This window comes from Numida meleagris, chromosome 8 (assembly GCF_002078875.1).
Source record: "Numida meleagris isolate 19003 breed g44 Domestic line chromosome 8, NumMel1.0, whole genome shotgun sequence".
Classification (NCBI taxonomy): Eukaryota; Metazoa; Chordata; class Aves; order Galliformes; family Numididae; genus Numida; species Numida meleagris.
In genome coordinates, this window is record NC_034416.1 from 17332134 (window position 1) to 17345970 (window position 13837).

The window sequence follows — 13837 nt, forward strand, 5'->3', positions numbered from 1 at the left end:
CGGACCGGAGCGGAGCGGACCGTTAGCTGCGGCCGCGGGGCGCCATGGCCCGGGAGTGCGCCGCCCGCAGCCTGGACGGCATCGACCTGGCGGCGCTGCGGGTAAGGGCGGCGGGGCGGGGCGGGGCGGCGTGAGGGGTGCTGGAGAAAATAGCGGGGAGGGGGGGGTTGCAGAGCTAAGAAGTCAGCCTGCGCCTACTTTACTCTGTTTTTTATCATTGTGATCGTGCGCTTCTCGTTGTCTTTTAATGTTGCCCCGAGTCTGGCCGCGTTGGCAGCCGCCCCGGCGGTGTGTGACGGCCCCGAACCGCTCTAGGCACCGGCGGGACAGCCCCGGCCCCGGGCGGGCAGCGCCGAGCGGGCACTGCCGGGGGAAGCGTTGGGCTGGGGCGAAACGCGGCCGGAGGGAGCACAGCGAGCTGCTGGCTAAAAATACCGGAGAAAGAGCGTTGGGAAAAGGCTTTGCACAAAATCACATGGTGGGGAGGGTGCTCCAGAGAGGAGCCAGAGAGAGAAAGGCAGCAGCGGGGTCGGGAGCGGCCGCGGGGTTGGCACAGAGCTGCTGGCTGGGAGCGGGGCTTTAGCCCGGCTCTGCTCGGAGCAGTGCGAGTCTCTGGGCTTAGCAGCTGCATCTGATCTCCTTCAGTAAATGATAAGAACCAGTGTAAGCTCGGAACGGCCTGCAGGCTTCGTGTGCAGCTCTGCACGAGGAGAAGCCTCCCCGAGGCTGCGTGCTGCGGGCCTGGCCCTCGGCAGAGGGGACGAAGGCGTGGTGAGGGGATCCGCTCAGCTCTGGGCTGTGCTCGGCACCCAGCGGGGCCGGGCCCACACGGCATCGAGCTGGGACGGCCGCTTCCCTTCCCCTCACCCTCGGATCCCAGGGCGGCACTTCTGGCCAGCTGTGGCCGGGCCGCTCTCCAGCACCGGCTAGCCCTGCCCCAGAGGGTGCTCGCGGGGCCTGCCCCTGTTCCTGGACCAAGGCGCTTTGAGCTGCAGTTGCGGATGCTGCAGGAGCATCGTGGTGCAGCCCTGCCCTGCCCTGTGGCAGTGGCAATTGCAGACTTTCCTAGTGTGGGTTCATCAGGGCAAGTGGGTGGTTAAAAAGCCCCCAGTCTCTGCATTGTGTGCCGAGGTGCCCAGTGCGGAAACGCGGGCCTCAGGCACCGGGCTCCTGTTACCTGCAGGGTAATGCATTTGGTCAGGCTTCTGCTGCACACGTGGGCTTTCATTCTGCCTTGCAGTGGAAGTGGATGTGGCTGTGGTGCCTCCATGGCAGCAGTTGTGCTGCTGCCTTTGGAGCACTCTGCAGAGGACTTGCAGGAAGGCAAGAAGCCCACCATATGGTGCTGTGCCTTACTGTAATTAACCTCAGAGTGATGAATGTCCAGGCCAAGGCGTTGGCATCTGTCAAAGTGAAGCTGGCGATGTGCAGGGGCTGGCTGGGGAAGGGTTAGGTGGACCATGGGTCCCAAATGCTATCTGGGAGGAAGCGCTGCAGCAGCGATGGTGCTGGCTCCCAGGTAATAAGGAAGCTGGATGGTTGTGGGGGCTCTGCCAGCAGAGGATGCTATGCTGATGGCCAAGCAAACAAGGGCATTCCAAGGACCGAAGTCAGAGCCCAAATTAATATCCTTTATGACTCTTAATGAGGCTCAGTTCACTCCTGTGTCCTGATTAAAAGGGAGATGGCCAAGTATTTTGGCTGCACTCAGAGCTGTGGACACTAGTGGCATTAGTGCTCCACTGGCCAGCGAGGATGGGAAGGATTTCAGCTATATTAAAGTTAATGCTAACATTTATTTAGGTAATTGTTTGGGTTTTTCCTGGAGTGTCTGAAACCTTCAGAAGTGAGCTATTAGGATGCTAAATCAGAATGAAATTGATTGGAGGGAGAGAGAGAAACTGATTTTGAGGCACATGAAATGATTGTATTTGCATAATAAACAAGCACGGAGGAGAAGAGTGAGGGCAGAGCAGTCGGTTAAGTGAGAGGGATGGTGACATCCTTTGGGTTGAAAAATGCACTTTAGCTTCTTCCAGGCTTTGTGCCCCATTGTGCACACATTGCAATTCAGCAGCACTGCTTTCTGCAGGACAGGGGTGGGAACGGTGAGCAGACTTCCCCAGGGAGCGGTGTGAGCAGCGGGATGTTGTGCACGGGGGTGTCGTGCACCAGGAGGCCCTGGTGCAAAAAAATGTTTTGTGAAGTTGACAGTCCAGGAAGCGTAAGATTAAAACTCATTTAACCTGAAGACAAAACCAAATGAACTCACAAATTCCCTGGGTTGTGGAAGTTGTGGAAGTCCCTGTCGTGTTGCCCTGGCAGTGGAAGCTGCTGCCATTTATCATGACAGTCGTGCCAGGGAGGGCAGATTCTGCTCAGAAAAACACCCACATATTTCCTCTGGGATATTCTGTAAGTAAAAATTTCCAGATGAGATATGAAGAAGGCAATATTTATATTAAAAGAATAACATGTAAGTGGAGTGGAGAAGTAGCTTGCTACCATTAAGAAAAAAAATGTTTTCCGTCTAGGGTTACAGAAATTGAAGTTTGGAGATAAAGGCTGTTTTTCTGTATCACATCCCTCAGCAGTACCGATAGGCATTGACTGACACGACAGATTGCTGAAGCAGATGTGGTAAAACTGACACATGGAACTAATAATATTTTATATACATCTCGCAATGAAATCATCCCAAGAAATGAGCAGGACTGATAAATGGCTCAGCCAGAAACCAGGAAACTGGTCTCTTGAGTTCTTAATGTTTTTATATAGATCTCAAGTGAGTTTTAACTGAAGGTACAGATTTCTTAATGTGCTCACTCATGCAAGAGCAAACATTTCCCTGCCTGTGCCTTGCAACGGGATGTTCCTCCTCCATCTGCAAGGCTGTGGGACCTTGTTACCACGGAGGTGCTGCACAAACTGGCGTTGGGGTAACTGATGCTAAACCAGCAGGACGTGCGCTGGCTCACATGGCACGCTGACCACTGGCACGTGGATCTTTCATGTAAACTAACAGCAATCTGGTTTGGGTTCAAAGCCAAGACTTCAATGCATTGCTCAAATTCACCTTGTTATGTTTGCAGAACAGCCAGCTGAGCATTCTCAGCCTGTGTGGTGTTCCTCTATTGTTTGGGATGCTCCATCTCCTTTCTGTCAGGCAATTAGGCCCAAGCTTTGTGTAGCACCTTTCTGTTTGTTATTGAGGTTCTTTCCTTTGTTGCCTTGTTGATGCCAAGTATTTCATAGCAGAGGACAGCAGCTCAGCCTCCAGACTAGCTTCATGTTTTAAAGCTTACTCTACTGCTAGACTGAAGCAACTGAGTGCTGGTATTCCTCACAGATCCCCATTTCTTTCTTCCATCTGCCATATCACTGTGCTTCGAACCTTCTGAGCTATCTCGAGCAGTTTGACTGGAAACTTTAATGGAAATATATTTCTTGAACTCTTATTTATTGTTTTTTTCCCCGTTTAGTATATAATGCACACCATTAAGAGACATGCCACAGACATTTTCATTTGATTGTGAACAGTTACGCTCCGTTACGATGTGTTTGCTTTGCTGCAAGTGACGTTCTTTTTTTCTGCTTTTTGCAGGACCCTGCGGGAATATTTGAACTGGTGCAGGTTGTTGGCAATGGGACGTATGGACAAGTCTATAAGGTTTGGGCCCTTCTTTATTTTATGATGGAGATCTCAATCAAGCCATGTTTCCTGAAGCAGAAATGAGCACCGCTGGGAACTGGACACCGTTGTCCCAGTAGCAGCCTGGTTTGTCTGGCTGTCTCTGTCAGCTGTGCCCTTCCTCCCCGCCTGCTTTCACGTCCTGCCGCAGGTCAGATGGCTGCTGGCTCTGCTGCTGCCTTCCCTCTGCCCTCCTTCATCTGTCCTGTGGTTATCTTCTTCTTCTTCAAAACTGTTTAACAGCCCCCTGGCACAACTGAAATCAGCGATGGCTGAACCTGGCCTGGGGTGTGTGAGAGCCCTGCACACGCTGATGCAGCGCTGCTCTTCAGCACAGAGTTGTGAAGGAAGCAGGCTGCCAGGTGTTTGCTTTCACTGTTACCTTTGTCACGGTGGTGTCAAAGCAGGCCTACCAGCCGAGAAACTGCAACAATTAAACCTGGTCTGCCACAATACGTTACGTGCACTGTGCATGCTTTGGGGTGTAAGAACTTGCCTAAGGAAGTGGTCTTTCCTTGTGAAGAACAATCTAAGGGATGAAGTAGGGCACTGGGTCTATGCCGCTCTGATTTGGAGAAACGAGACAGGAAGGAAGGAAAGGGCCATGCTGCTGGACCAGGGCAGGCAGAAGGGAAGAGCAGCAGCACCGGAGGAAGCTGTCTGGTGCTGTTCTCCCTCGAGTCCTGCTGCTCCAGACTGCTGTGCTGCAAGCCTTAGCACTGAGCACGCTGCTCCGGCTCCGGGCCCCCCACACGCTGCCACGCGTTGCATCTCAGAGTCCATCTCCTGGCTGTGATCTGCTGTGATCGCATTTTGGTTGCCACTGGAAACTATAGATACTTTCTCTAAGATTCTTGAAGGTCCTGTGCAGAAGCAGACCAGAGAAGTTTCTGCCTTCCCATATATGTTTTTATTTTGTTTTTCTGTCAGAAACAGAATCTTTCTCGTGTAACTGTTTGTCTGCACCATTTGTAAGATTATCATTCAGATACTGAATATTATGAAATTAAAGATAGAATCTCAGGGGATTTGTATAGTTTGTGTAAAGCCAGGAAACGTGGGGGTGCTGTGCTGGTGGAACCATTGACATCTTTACCTCTAAAAAGTCTGAAAGCTCCCAAGCGGCCTCTGCAAGAGGTCTTTCTTTCCATGCCTAGATTTATTTTATACTGGGAGAAAAGAAATTTCAATCTAGTCATCTTGTAAGGGAGTCAAGAGTGAATCAGCTGCTTAATCACAGCAGGAGCAGGAAGGAGCAGCACAGCTCGCTCCTCTGCTGCCAAAGAAAATGTTCTGCGCGACGGGATGGATCCCTTAGACATCAGCTGGAAAAACTAGTAAGGAATATTGACAACAAAGATTAAAAACCGTACCCAAAGGCTGCTCTCCACTGAACACGTGAGACCAAGGTCTGCTCGCTGTGGGGGAGGAGATTTGGGTCTGGGAATGTGGCAGCGCCATCAGCAGGTGCAGGAGCCGAGGCCCGGCCCGTAGCCCTGTGGATTCTGAAGGGATCATAAGAAGTTGGGCAGTGGCATTCTCTTTGCTTTTCACTGCTAGGACTGATGGAACATATTAGGGAATACTGTAATCATTTTGTAGTTTATCTAGTTAGGGTGTAGGCTTGAGATGATAAGTATTTAATTTATAAAGCAATCCTGGTTGTCCACGTAATCATAGTCACGTCATTAGTGCATGTTTTCATTTTTTGAAGGCATCAGATTCTTCCGTGCATTCAGAAATAGATACACGTAGTATCACACTTCATCAAAGTATATTTCAGGCTAAATAAAGTATGTTCAAGATTACTAAATTGTTTGCTTGGCTCTGAAGATGATTCATAAGGCTCTGTGTTTTAATAAATGCAGCTGCATAAAAATGAAAATAAAATTTAGAGGATTTATCGTTGGATTTAGAAAACAATGTTTAACAGATTTGTTGGAGGAGGATGTTGTTTGTAGTGAATTGTTCCAGACCAGTTCCAGTTCAGTGTCCTCTACATGAAATGAAAGGGTATAAATCGTGCCAGTGATAACGCTGGAGCTGTCTACAAATGTCATAAAGTCGGAATTTGCATATAATAATGCCTGAAAGCTAGAGGGTTTTTTGACAACTTATGCAGTAGTAGGGTGTAAACATGCCAGCACCGGCAACTTCAGCCTCTGGAAAAGTATGCGTTAGATATTAAAAATTCAGATAGTGCTTAGAAGTCATGAGACTTGGGCTTTGTTATCTCTTGACATGACAGATGAGTTTTTCAGCTAATTACTCGCTTCCAGGCACCAAAGTCTGAAGAACAGAGCTGTGCACGGAGCAGTTCTGGGTGAGACTGGGGAAGGGAAGGCGGTGGCTGTTTCGGTGAAGGCATTTGGGGCAGTTGGAGAAGTACGCATATTTGCTCTTTCATGCCCCTGCTTCCTGAGGCTTGATTTGCAGGTCAGCTGGCATCCAGGCCCTGCACCGTCTCCACTGATTGCAAAGAGAAGTTCCTGGGCTTCCCGTGCTCCGCCTGCAGCTCGGAGCCGTCCTCTGGGAGGAAGTGAGATTGCTGAAGGTGTCACCCGCAAACTCTGGGGTTTCGCTTCCCTTCTGAGCTGCAGTCCCCTTCCCTGTAACTGCTTCCCAAAGCAGCTGGGGGAAGCTGCAGGCAGGTGTCCTTTGGGGCGGCAGTAAAACTGTGGGAAGCAACATAGGAGATAATAGCATCTTTTTCATTTGCTAGTAGTTGCTGCGTTACGGTGACGCTGCGGTGTGCTGTTAGAGGTGGTACCTTTGCAAGCGCTGTGAAGTGTCTGTGGGTGAGCGGACTGGTGTGAGCATGCCCGTGGCTCTGTCTTGCAAGTGAGAGCTGGCAGTGTTCTCATCTGGATAATCCTTTGCCCACTCCCACTACCTCCGGGAGTTTAATTGTAGGGATGCTCTGTTGTTTTCCTTTCACAGTGGTACTTTACTGCTATGAGGAGCTGGATGGTGACTGTGTGTCAGCCTTGATGTAGAACAGTCTCAGCTGTTGTTCTGTCCTTGTGTGTTTAGCAGTTACTAACCTGTAATTTTGTGTGTGCGTATGAAATACTATTTTTCACAAAGATTTCAGCTCTGAGTTTCATAGTCATCATTGTGTGTGGCTTCCATAGGAGCCTGTTAATATGTTTTCTGTCTTTTAGTTTTCAGTGCTCTGCTCTAGTTGCAGGGTCAGTTTTTTGACAGGTGACTGCTGGGAGTGGGAGAGCTGGGCACCTAACATGCATGCATTGTTTGGGTCAGACACTGCTCTTGAGCATGTGGTCCAACTCTGGAAGAGAAGTTAGGGCTCTCAGATTATAGCTTCCGTATTGCTGTTTTTTTTCAGTCATCAAGATGTAGTTAACTAGATAAATTGCTCTTAGTCCTACTTGTTCAGCTGGACTCTGGCAGTCCTCAACCTTCTAAGAAAGCTTTCATGGGCTGAATGAGGTCAGCATCTGTGCACGCTGCTCATTTGCCGGTGTGGAGAGGCACCTGACTGGGGCTTCTGACTTCCCTTTATCATAACAAAGTGGATTGTCCCTCTTCTGGGGCCAGTGTCTCTGGGCAGCACGGGAAATGAGAGGCCGGTGGCTTTGGCATGATCCAGGGGCTGACTTTTTGGAGTACAGTTTTACAGACTGATGATAAACCATGACAGATCTGCAGCTGTTTGGCAGGTGGAATGGTTGTGTTTTTCACAGGGTCTGAGGGCACAGAGAGCTTGAGAGGAGTGCTGATTTGGGGCTGTGAAATTGAAAAGGAGGATGTGGATTCCCAGTAACGCAGCTGATGGAGACAAAGCAGTGCTCTTGCTGGGGATTAGCAAAGAGGAGAAGCAACAGAACTATCTCTGCACAGCCGATGTCTTTATTTCTATATAGTCAGATAAGATGCTGGATGTGTAAAAGAAGCAGGTCTGAGCAAGGAAGTGCCTTTTTTGTTTTTTAATACAGCTGCTTCTTGGCATTGGACCATACTTCAGTTGTCGACGTGAGCGATGAGTTACTCTGCTGTTGATGTGTGGAGGCAGGGGTGTTGTGAAGCACAAATATGACTTTTCAGTTTATCTTAATTTGAAAGTCTGCTGCGTTCTTCGTAATAATTTTCATTGAGTAGCTGGCTGAAGTAGTTGAGAGCCAGGGGAAGGCGAAAAACAGTGTGGTTTTTTTTCAGGAAGATTTGATACTCCATGGGAAGATCACAAGACCATGCTAAATTATGAGGTGTGAAAGTCTGTGGGCTGAATTCAAAATCGTAGTTGATGGCAGTTAAGGGAAGGCTCAAGTTAAGGAACGTTACCATTGTGCCCAGTGCGATCCAGAAGGTGAACACAAATAGGCTGAAAACTCCCAAGAGATTTCTTTGGGGCAGTCAGGAGCAGCCGCATGATGGATGCCTCTCAGGGCTGAAATGCAACTTCAGAGTCTCCAGACTGCTGCTGAGGGAGATCACAAACGTCATATCATCTCAGAGCATCTTGTTAGCATTTGTGGTCAGTTATGATTTTAAAGCCAATCTCAGCCTTCAAGGCACTGAGATTTTGGTCAGACAAGTGGTTGTTCTTTATAGAAATGACAGAATGCTGCTTCTGTTTCACATACGGTTGGTAGGAGTGCTTGTTTGTCTATTCATTTCCTATACTTGGGTTTTCAGTAGCGTTGATGATTATCTTGTCTACCTGAAAAATGAGTTAATGGTAGACAGGAGCATATAAGAAAGTGCTGCGACAACAGGTCGGTGTGTGTATCCTGGGCTCAGCAGTGCAGCAGACAGTGGAGATGAGCTGCTCATCCCGGCAGCAGGGGCTTCGTCCAGGAGTAAGCCTGAGCTTAATACGTGCTAGTGCCATTGTCATGAGACCTGGCGTGCTGTGGTGCTTTATGAACTGAAATTAGCACATCTCGGGGAATGTGGAATTTTTCTGAGTGTTCCTGGAGGGGTTGCCATCCCCCTTGAAAGTACTTGATGCTTGCCAGTGCTGGAATTTTTTGTCTTGGCCTTCTCATTAAACCATCTGAGAGGCTACTTAAGGGCATCAGTGCTCAAACTGTTTCTCATGAATGATTCCAGTGTGGCCAGTTCTTAAGGCCTCAGTGTCCATCATGAACAGTTTGGTGGTGGCCTTATTTCCTCAATCCTCATCTTCCTCAAGGCCCATGCTTGTGTAACAGTTCAGTAAGGTCTGCTTGTGCTTCCAGTCCTTGAGGGGGGACGTGCTGGGAGTTGAAGAGCAGCTGGAGCTTACCTAAAATTAATTTCTTTAAATCACCCTTGTGTTTCTTGGAAAGGAATTCTCTCCTTACTTGAAGCACTCTATGCTTATGTTCCTGATGGCTTTCTACACCTGTGTATAGGACTTATTAATCTCAATGGCTACGTCGTACCCAACATCAGTGTCGCCAGCTAGATAGTGTGTAAGTGACTCGAAGAATAAGCAAAAAAGTATTGAGATTGTCACATAGCTTGTGTATTCAGTTGTCAGAACCTGAGTCCAGAAGCAATTTTTTTCATAGCTTTTTTTTTTTTTTTAATCTTGGCATCTCTGCTTAATTGCATGGTAATGCTAAACAATATTCAGCATGGGAATTTAAAATAATGGATCATACATGTGGAATTAATTAGCAAGTCATGAAGTCCTGGTTCTAGTTAGTGAATATTTTAGAGGAATTCAATTAAGATTCTTAAGTGTAGGGCTAGTTTATCAAAAATAGAAGAGCAAGAATGTAAAAAAAAAAAGACCTCTCAGCTGTGGTGTGCTTCTAATACAATAAAGGCTCTTTGACTGAGCAGAGCAGTGTACAGTGATTAGATGTGCCATATCAGCCATTAGAGAATAGTGATGTCCTTGCAAATAATTTGTTGTCAGGCCTGCCACTTCCAGCTCCTCCACGTTTTTGACTTGAAAGTCCACATGGGAGAGCGCAGTGCATTTTTGTCATAAACTGGAGGCATTTTGAGCTCAGATGTTGGCACTGGGACATGCTATTTTGAAGCTAGGAGAATATCCTAAAAAAAAAAAAAAAAAAAAGCTCTGGTGATAATTTAAGCATGGTAGGAAACAAGTTCAGCCTCTTAATTTCCCCAGTCCTGCACGTTGCTGTGCTGTTAGTACCTCACTGGTGATAATGGTCTCAGTCCTTCTGACTGGAGGCATTCGAGGCCAGGTTGGATGGGGCCCTGGGCAGCCTGAGCTGGTGGACGTGCCCCATCCTGCAGCTGGAGTTGGAACTGGGTGGGCTTTAAGGACCCCTCCAACCCCAGTGATTATATGAGTGCTCAGCTGGTTTGTGCGCACCTGAAGGGATGGGTCAGTGACCAGTACTGTGCATGCAGAAGTTTTACTGTGTCTGAACTACTGTGAAATGTTTTATTGTTATCTCTTCCTTAAAAAGAATTGTCTGGATTAAGGGAAGATTTAGGATAAATAGGCCGTGTGCAGTCCAAAAAACCTCTGGGCATGTAATGAGCTATTGGCTGAATAATTGAAACAACATTTCTTGATTTTAAACAGCAGAAAGTCAATGTGTTGTTTTAGGTGTTAAGTCCTGCTTCAGGCTAGCTTTAGTAGCTGTATCTTTTTGAATGAATCTCAGGTCTTTAGAATGGATGTCAGGTTGCTCGAGCTGCAGAGCACACCTTGTGGTTCGTTCTGCCCTCTCTGGAATGCCTTCTCTGCACAGGAGCCCACATTCACACCCAGCTTGTCCTCGAGTAGAGCAGGCATACCATGAAATCGTGGAACTGCAGAATCATTAAGGCTGGAAAAGACCACTAAGATCATCTCATCCAACCCATCCCGCCGTGCCCTCTGGCCATGTCCCTCAGTGCCACATCTCCACGGCTCTTGAACACCTCCAGGGACGGTGCCTGCGCCACTCCCCAAGGCAGCCTGTGCCAGTGCATCACCACTTTCTGAAAAGAAATGTTTCCTAATATCCAACCTGAACCTCCCCTGGAGCAACTTAAGGCCATCACCTGTCCTACCACTGTTACATGGGAGCACAGGCCGACCCCCGCCTCGCCACAACCTCCTTCCAGGGAGCTGTGGAGAGCGACGAGGTCTCCCCTGAGTCTCCTCTGCTCCAGACTGACCCATCCCAGCTCCCTCAGCTGCTTCCCTGTAATGCTTGTGCTCCAGACCCCTCAGCTCCCTTGCCCGTCTCTGAACACACTCCAGGAGCACTTGTATTACCAGCTGCCTCCTTGTAACTGTGGAGATGTAATTTTGCCCTCTGATGGCCATCCAGCAGCAGATAGAAGCACTTGTGCCAGGAAGCTTTGCGGTCAATCCTTGCACTTGGGATGGGGCTGCAGCTGATTTGTGGCCGCAGCAATCCCTCTGTCGTGTGGCTTTTCTGGGGGGGTTCCCTGGGGTGCTGCATCTCCGGCAGCCGGCAGCAAGCAGCACTTGTCTTCCTGCTGGGTTCAGAGCCAGGTGGGGCCGTGCCTGGCCGCAGCACAGCTATTCAGACTGCAGCTGCCAGGGTGGACAGCAGCAAAACCTGGCCAGACAGACTGTAATCCTGCCCTTCGGAGGGGGGGTGAAGACAGGGGAGGGAAGGGGGGGCAGAAAGCCGGCTTTCATTGCCAGCTCAGTCACTGCTGAGGCAGTGGGCACAGGCGCAGGCTGGCCCCTTGTCCTGTTGTAATGCAAATTTCAGTAAGTGATTTTAAATTATAACGTCCATAAATGTGATGAAATCCTTCCCCTATCTGGCGTTCAGCTGCCTTCAGTCTGGTGGCCAGTGCAGACCTGCAAATATAGGTCTTAGGAGTAAAAGTTAAGAAGAAACTACTTTTCAGATGTTTGTAGTATGCTTTTTTTCTTTTATTTCTTTTATTTTTTAAAGCGTGTTGTGTTCTGATCCTACCCCTGTAACCCTGCCTGCATCATGAAATCCCTGACAGGTTTTGAGATTTGTTTTAGAAGCGCATTTTCAAAGGTCATTCCTGGCTCATCTCCTTTTTTCCCAACAAAGCACAAAGCCTTGCAAACTTCTGAAATCTCAGGGAGTGGATGATCCAGCAGACATTTTCCATAGCAAACTTAGTGACCTTCCCAGTCCCCTACACATGTGGTTGTGTTAGCTACTGTGTAGCTGGCCTGTGGTCTGTGCCTGTCCTGTTAGGAGCTCCCACAATGTAAGAAAAATACTTTTTCTTAGAGGCCAGAGAGAGGTTTGACATGGGCAGCCGCAGATCAGGGGATGGAGCTTTGCTTCTTGCCTCTGCCTGTCTTCTGCTATGTCAGGGCGGTGTTTTTGCAGGGGCACTACTGCCCTGATGGAAGGCCTGGCTTTAGAGGTGAGGATGAGCACAGATGAACTCTTCCTGTGCTTTACTTGTCCAGGCTTCCAGAGGATCAGCCGAGGCTCTGAGCTGCCTTGGAACTCTGGGTGCTCAAAAAGTCACCGGGACCAGTGCTCTCTGCCTGACTGCAGCTATTCCGATGGAGCAGTCCTTATTTTGTAGAGCGTCTCGTGATTCTGTTTGAAAGGAATTGGTGTACGTGCGGAGCTGGCTGGAGAATGGTTAGCAGCTGCTTAGCGAACACCACGCTGCTTGGAAACAGCTCCATCTGAGTCGGAACGCACCGTGTTCAGCAGGAGCATTGGTGGCAACATTTTAAGAGACTCGTTGGCTTTCATTTGGAGCCTTTGCTTCAGAAACGTCCAAACATTGCATTTTGTTTGCTTCCTTCATCTGAACATACATTTAATTTAGTGGGATGTTTAATATTTCATAGGTTGTCTTTAGTACTGCGTGCTCTAAAAGAAGGCACTGTCGTACTGGAGTAATTTGGCATTGCCATAATATGTATGTAAATATTAATGAACTCTTATATTTCTGAATTTCCATTTTATGAGGAATGTTTACAACCAAATGTGAGAACACTGGCAGCATGCAGACGTTTTGTTGAGTTTGCTGAATACTGAAATTGACTAAATCCCGGTTTCTGACTACTGTTACTTGCAACATTTGTCATCAGCAGTTTAGGTGCTGGGGTTTTTTTCTTCTATTTATTTCTTTTGTTACAAGGGAGAAATTTTTGAGGAAAAGGGCATAAGAGAAATGCACAGTTGTCTTTGGAAAATATTTATGTTACCGAACTTGAGGAACTTCCTAACTTTCTTGTCTATACTACATTTTGGCATGGATTTTTTCCTGGTATTTAAAAATAATGGCAAAAAAGTAACCAATTTACTGATTATTTCTGCTATGGTAGATTTGTCTACTCCTGTTTTATTCTTTACTTAAAACATGTGAACAATTATACTAAAATATGCAACAAAAACAGTATAAAATAAATATGCCTGTGGTTTAGGTAATGGACTCTGTAATGCATTATTTACACAGATTGTCCGTGATGTTGTCTTGTAACATGGAAAAAGAGAAGAACCAGGAGAAAAATTCCGTGCTTTAATATTTGCTTTTTCCAGTCTAACATGAAATATTTATTGTAAGAGGCTTCTTTACGAATGCTCCGCACTCAGAAGCCAAACAACATCAGCAGATGTCTGATTCCCTTCTATCAATATCAGAGGGCAGGTATTGTGGACTGAGGTGTCCCACCGCTGAGGTGAAGGGTTCCCTTCCTGCATGCACTGCTGGCAGCGGGAGCGGGGCCTGGCTGTGCTTTCTGCCCTGCAGAAGAGGACAAGCAACGCTGATACATGAGATGGTGCACCGGGCCGTTCCCCCCATGCAATGAGGGGTGATTTGTTTCCAGAGCCGTGGGATATGTTTTACCAGCTCTTCTGGTGGAAGGCTGCCAGCTTGCTCTGTGATGGCAGGAGCATGACACTGGGTGCCTGGTGTGCTCCCAGCAGCTGTGAGTCCTGGGAAGCTTGGGCATGGCAGAGCGTGCCAGAGTGGGTTACATGTGGGCAGCGCTGGGCTTGCTCTGCCTGAGTAGGCCTGACGTTCCCCTGATGCGCTGAGCTCCCGGCTCACGTGGTGATGAGGAGGTGTGCACGTGCACAGGACGCAGCAGATTTCTGGCTGCCCAGCTGGGACGGTTTCCTTGGCCAAAATAGATTGGGTCTGGAGAAACCAAACATCTTGTAGCCTACTGTCTGTAAGTATGTCTGAGCACAGGGAAAGGATGAAGGAATGAAGAGAAGCACTGGCTTTCCTCTC

At 48.2% G+C, this 13837-nt stretch overlaps 1 protein-coding gene across 6 annotated transcripts in view; it reads left to right on the forward strand.

The window, feature by feature from the left end:
* NRK (Nik related kinase) overlaps positions 1-13837 on the forward strand; it is a 97125-nt gene that overhangs the window by 4463 nt on the left and 78825 nt on the right. For 3 of the 6 annotated variants that reach the window (XM_021406499.1, XM_021406500.1, XM_021406501.1), the window contains exon 2: positions 3605-3670. In XM_021406499.1, coding sequence (XP_021262174.1) covers positions 3605-3670 — 66 coding nt within the window. Of the gene's footprint in view, positions 102-3604; positions 3671-3708; positions 3843-13837 lie in introns of those variants that run through there. The other 3 variants (XM_021406503.1, XM_021406502.1, XM_021406504.1) reach the window with 3 other exon arrangements.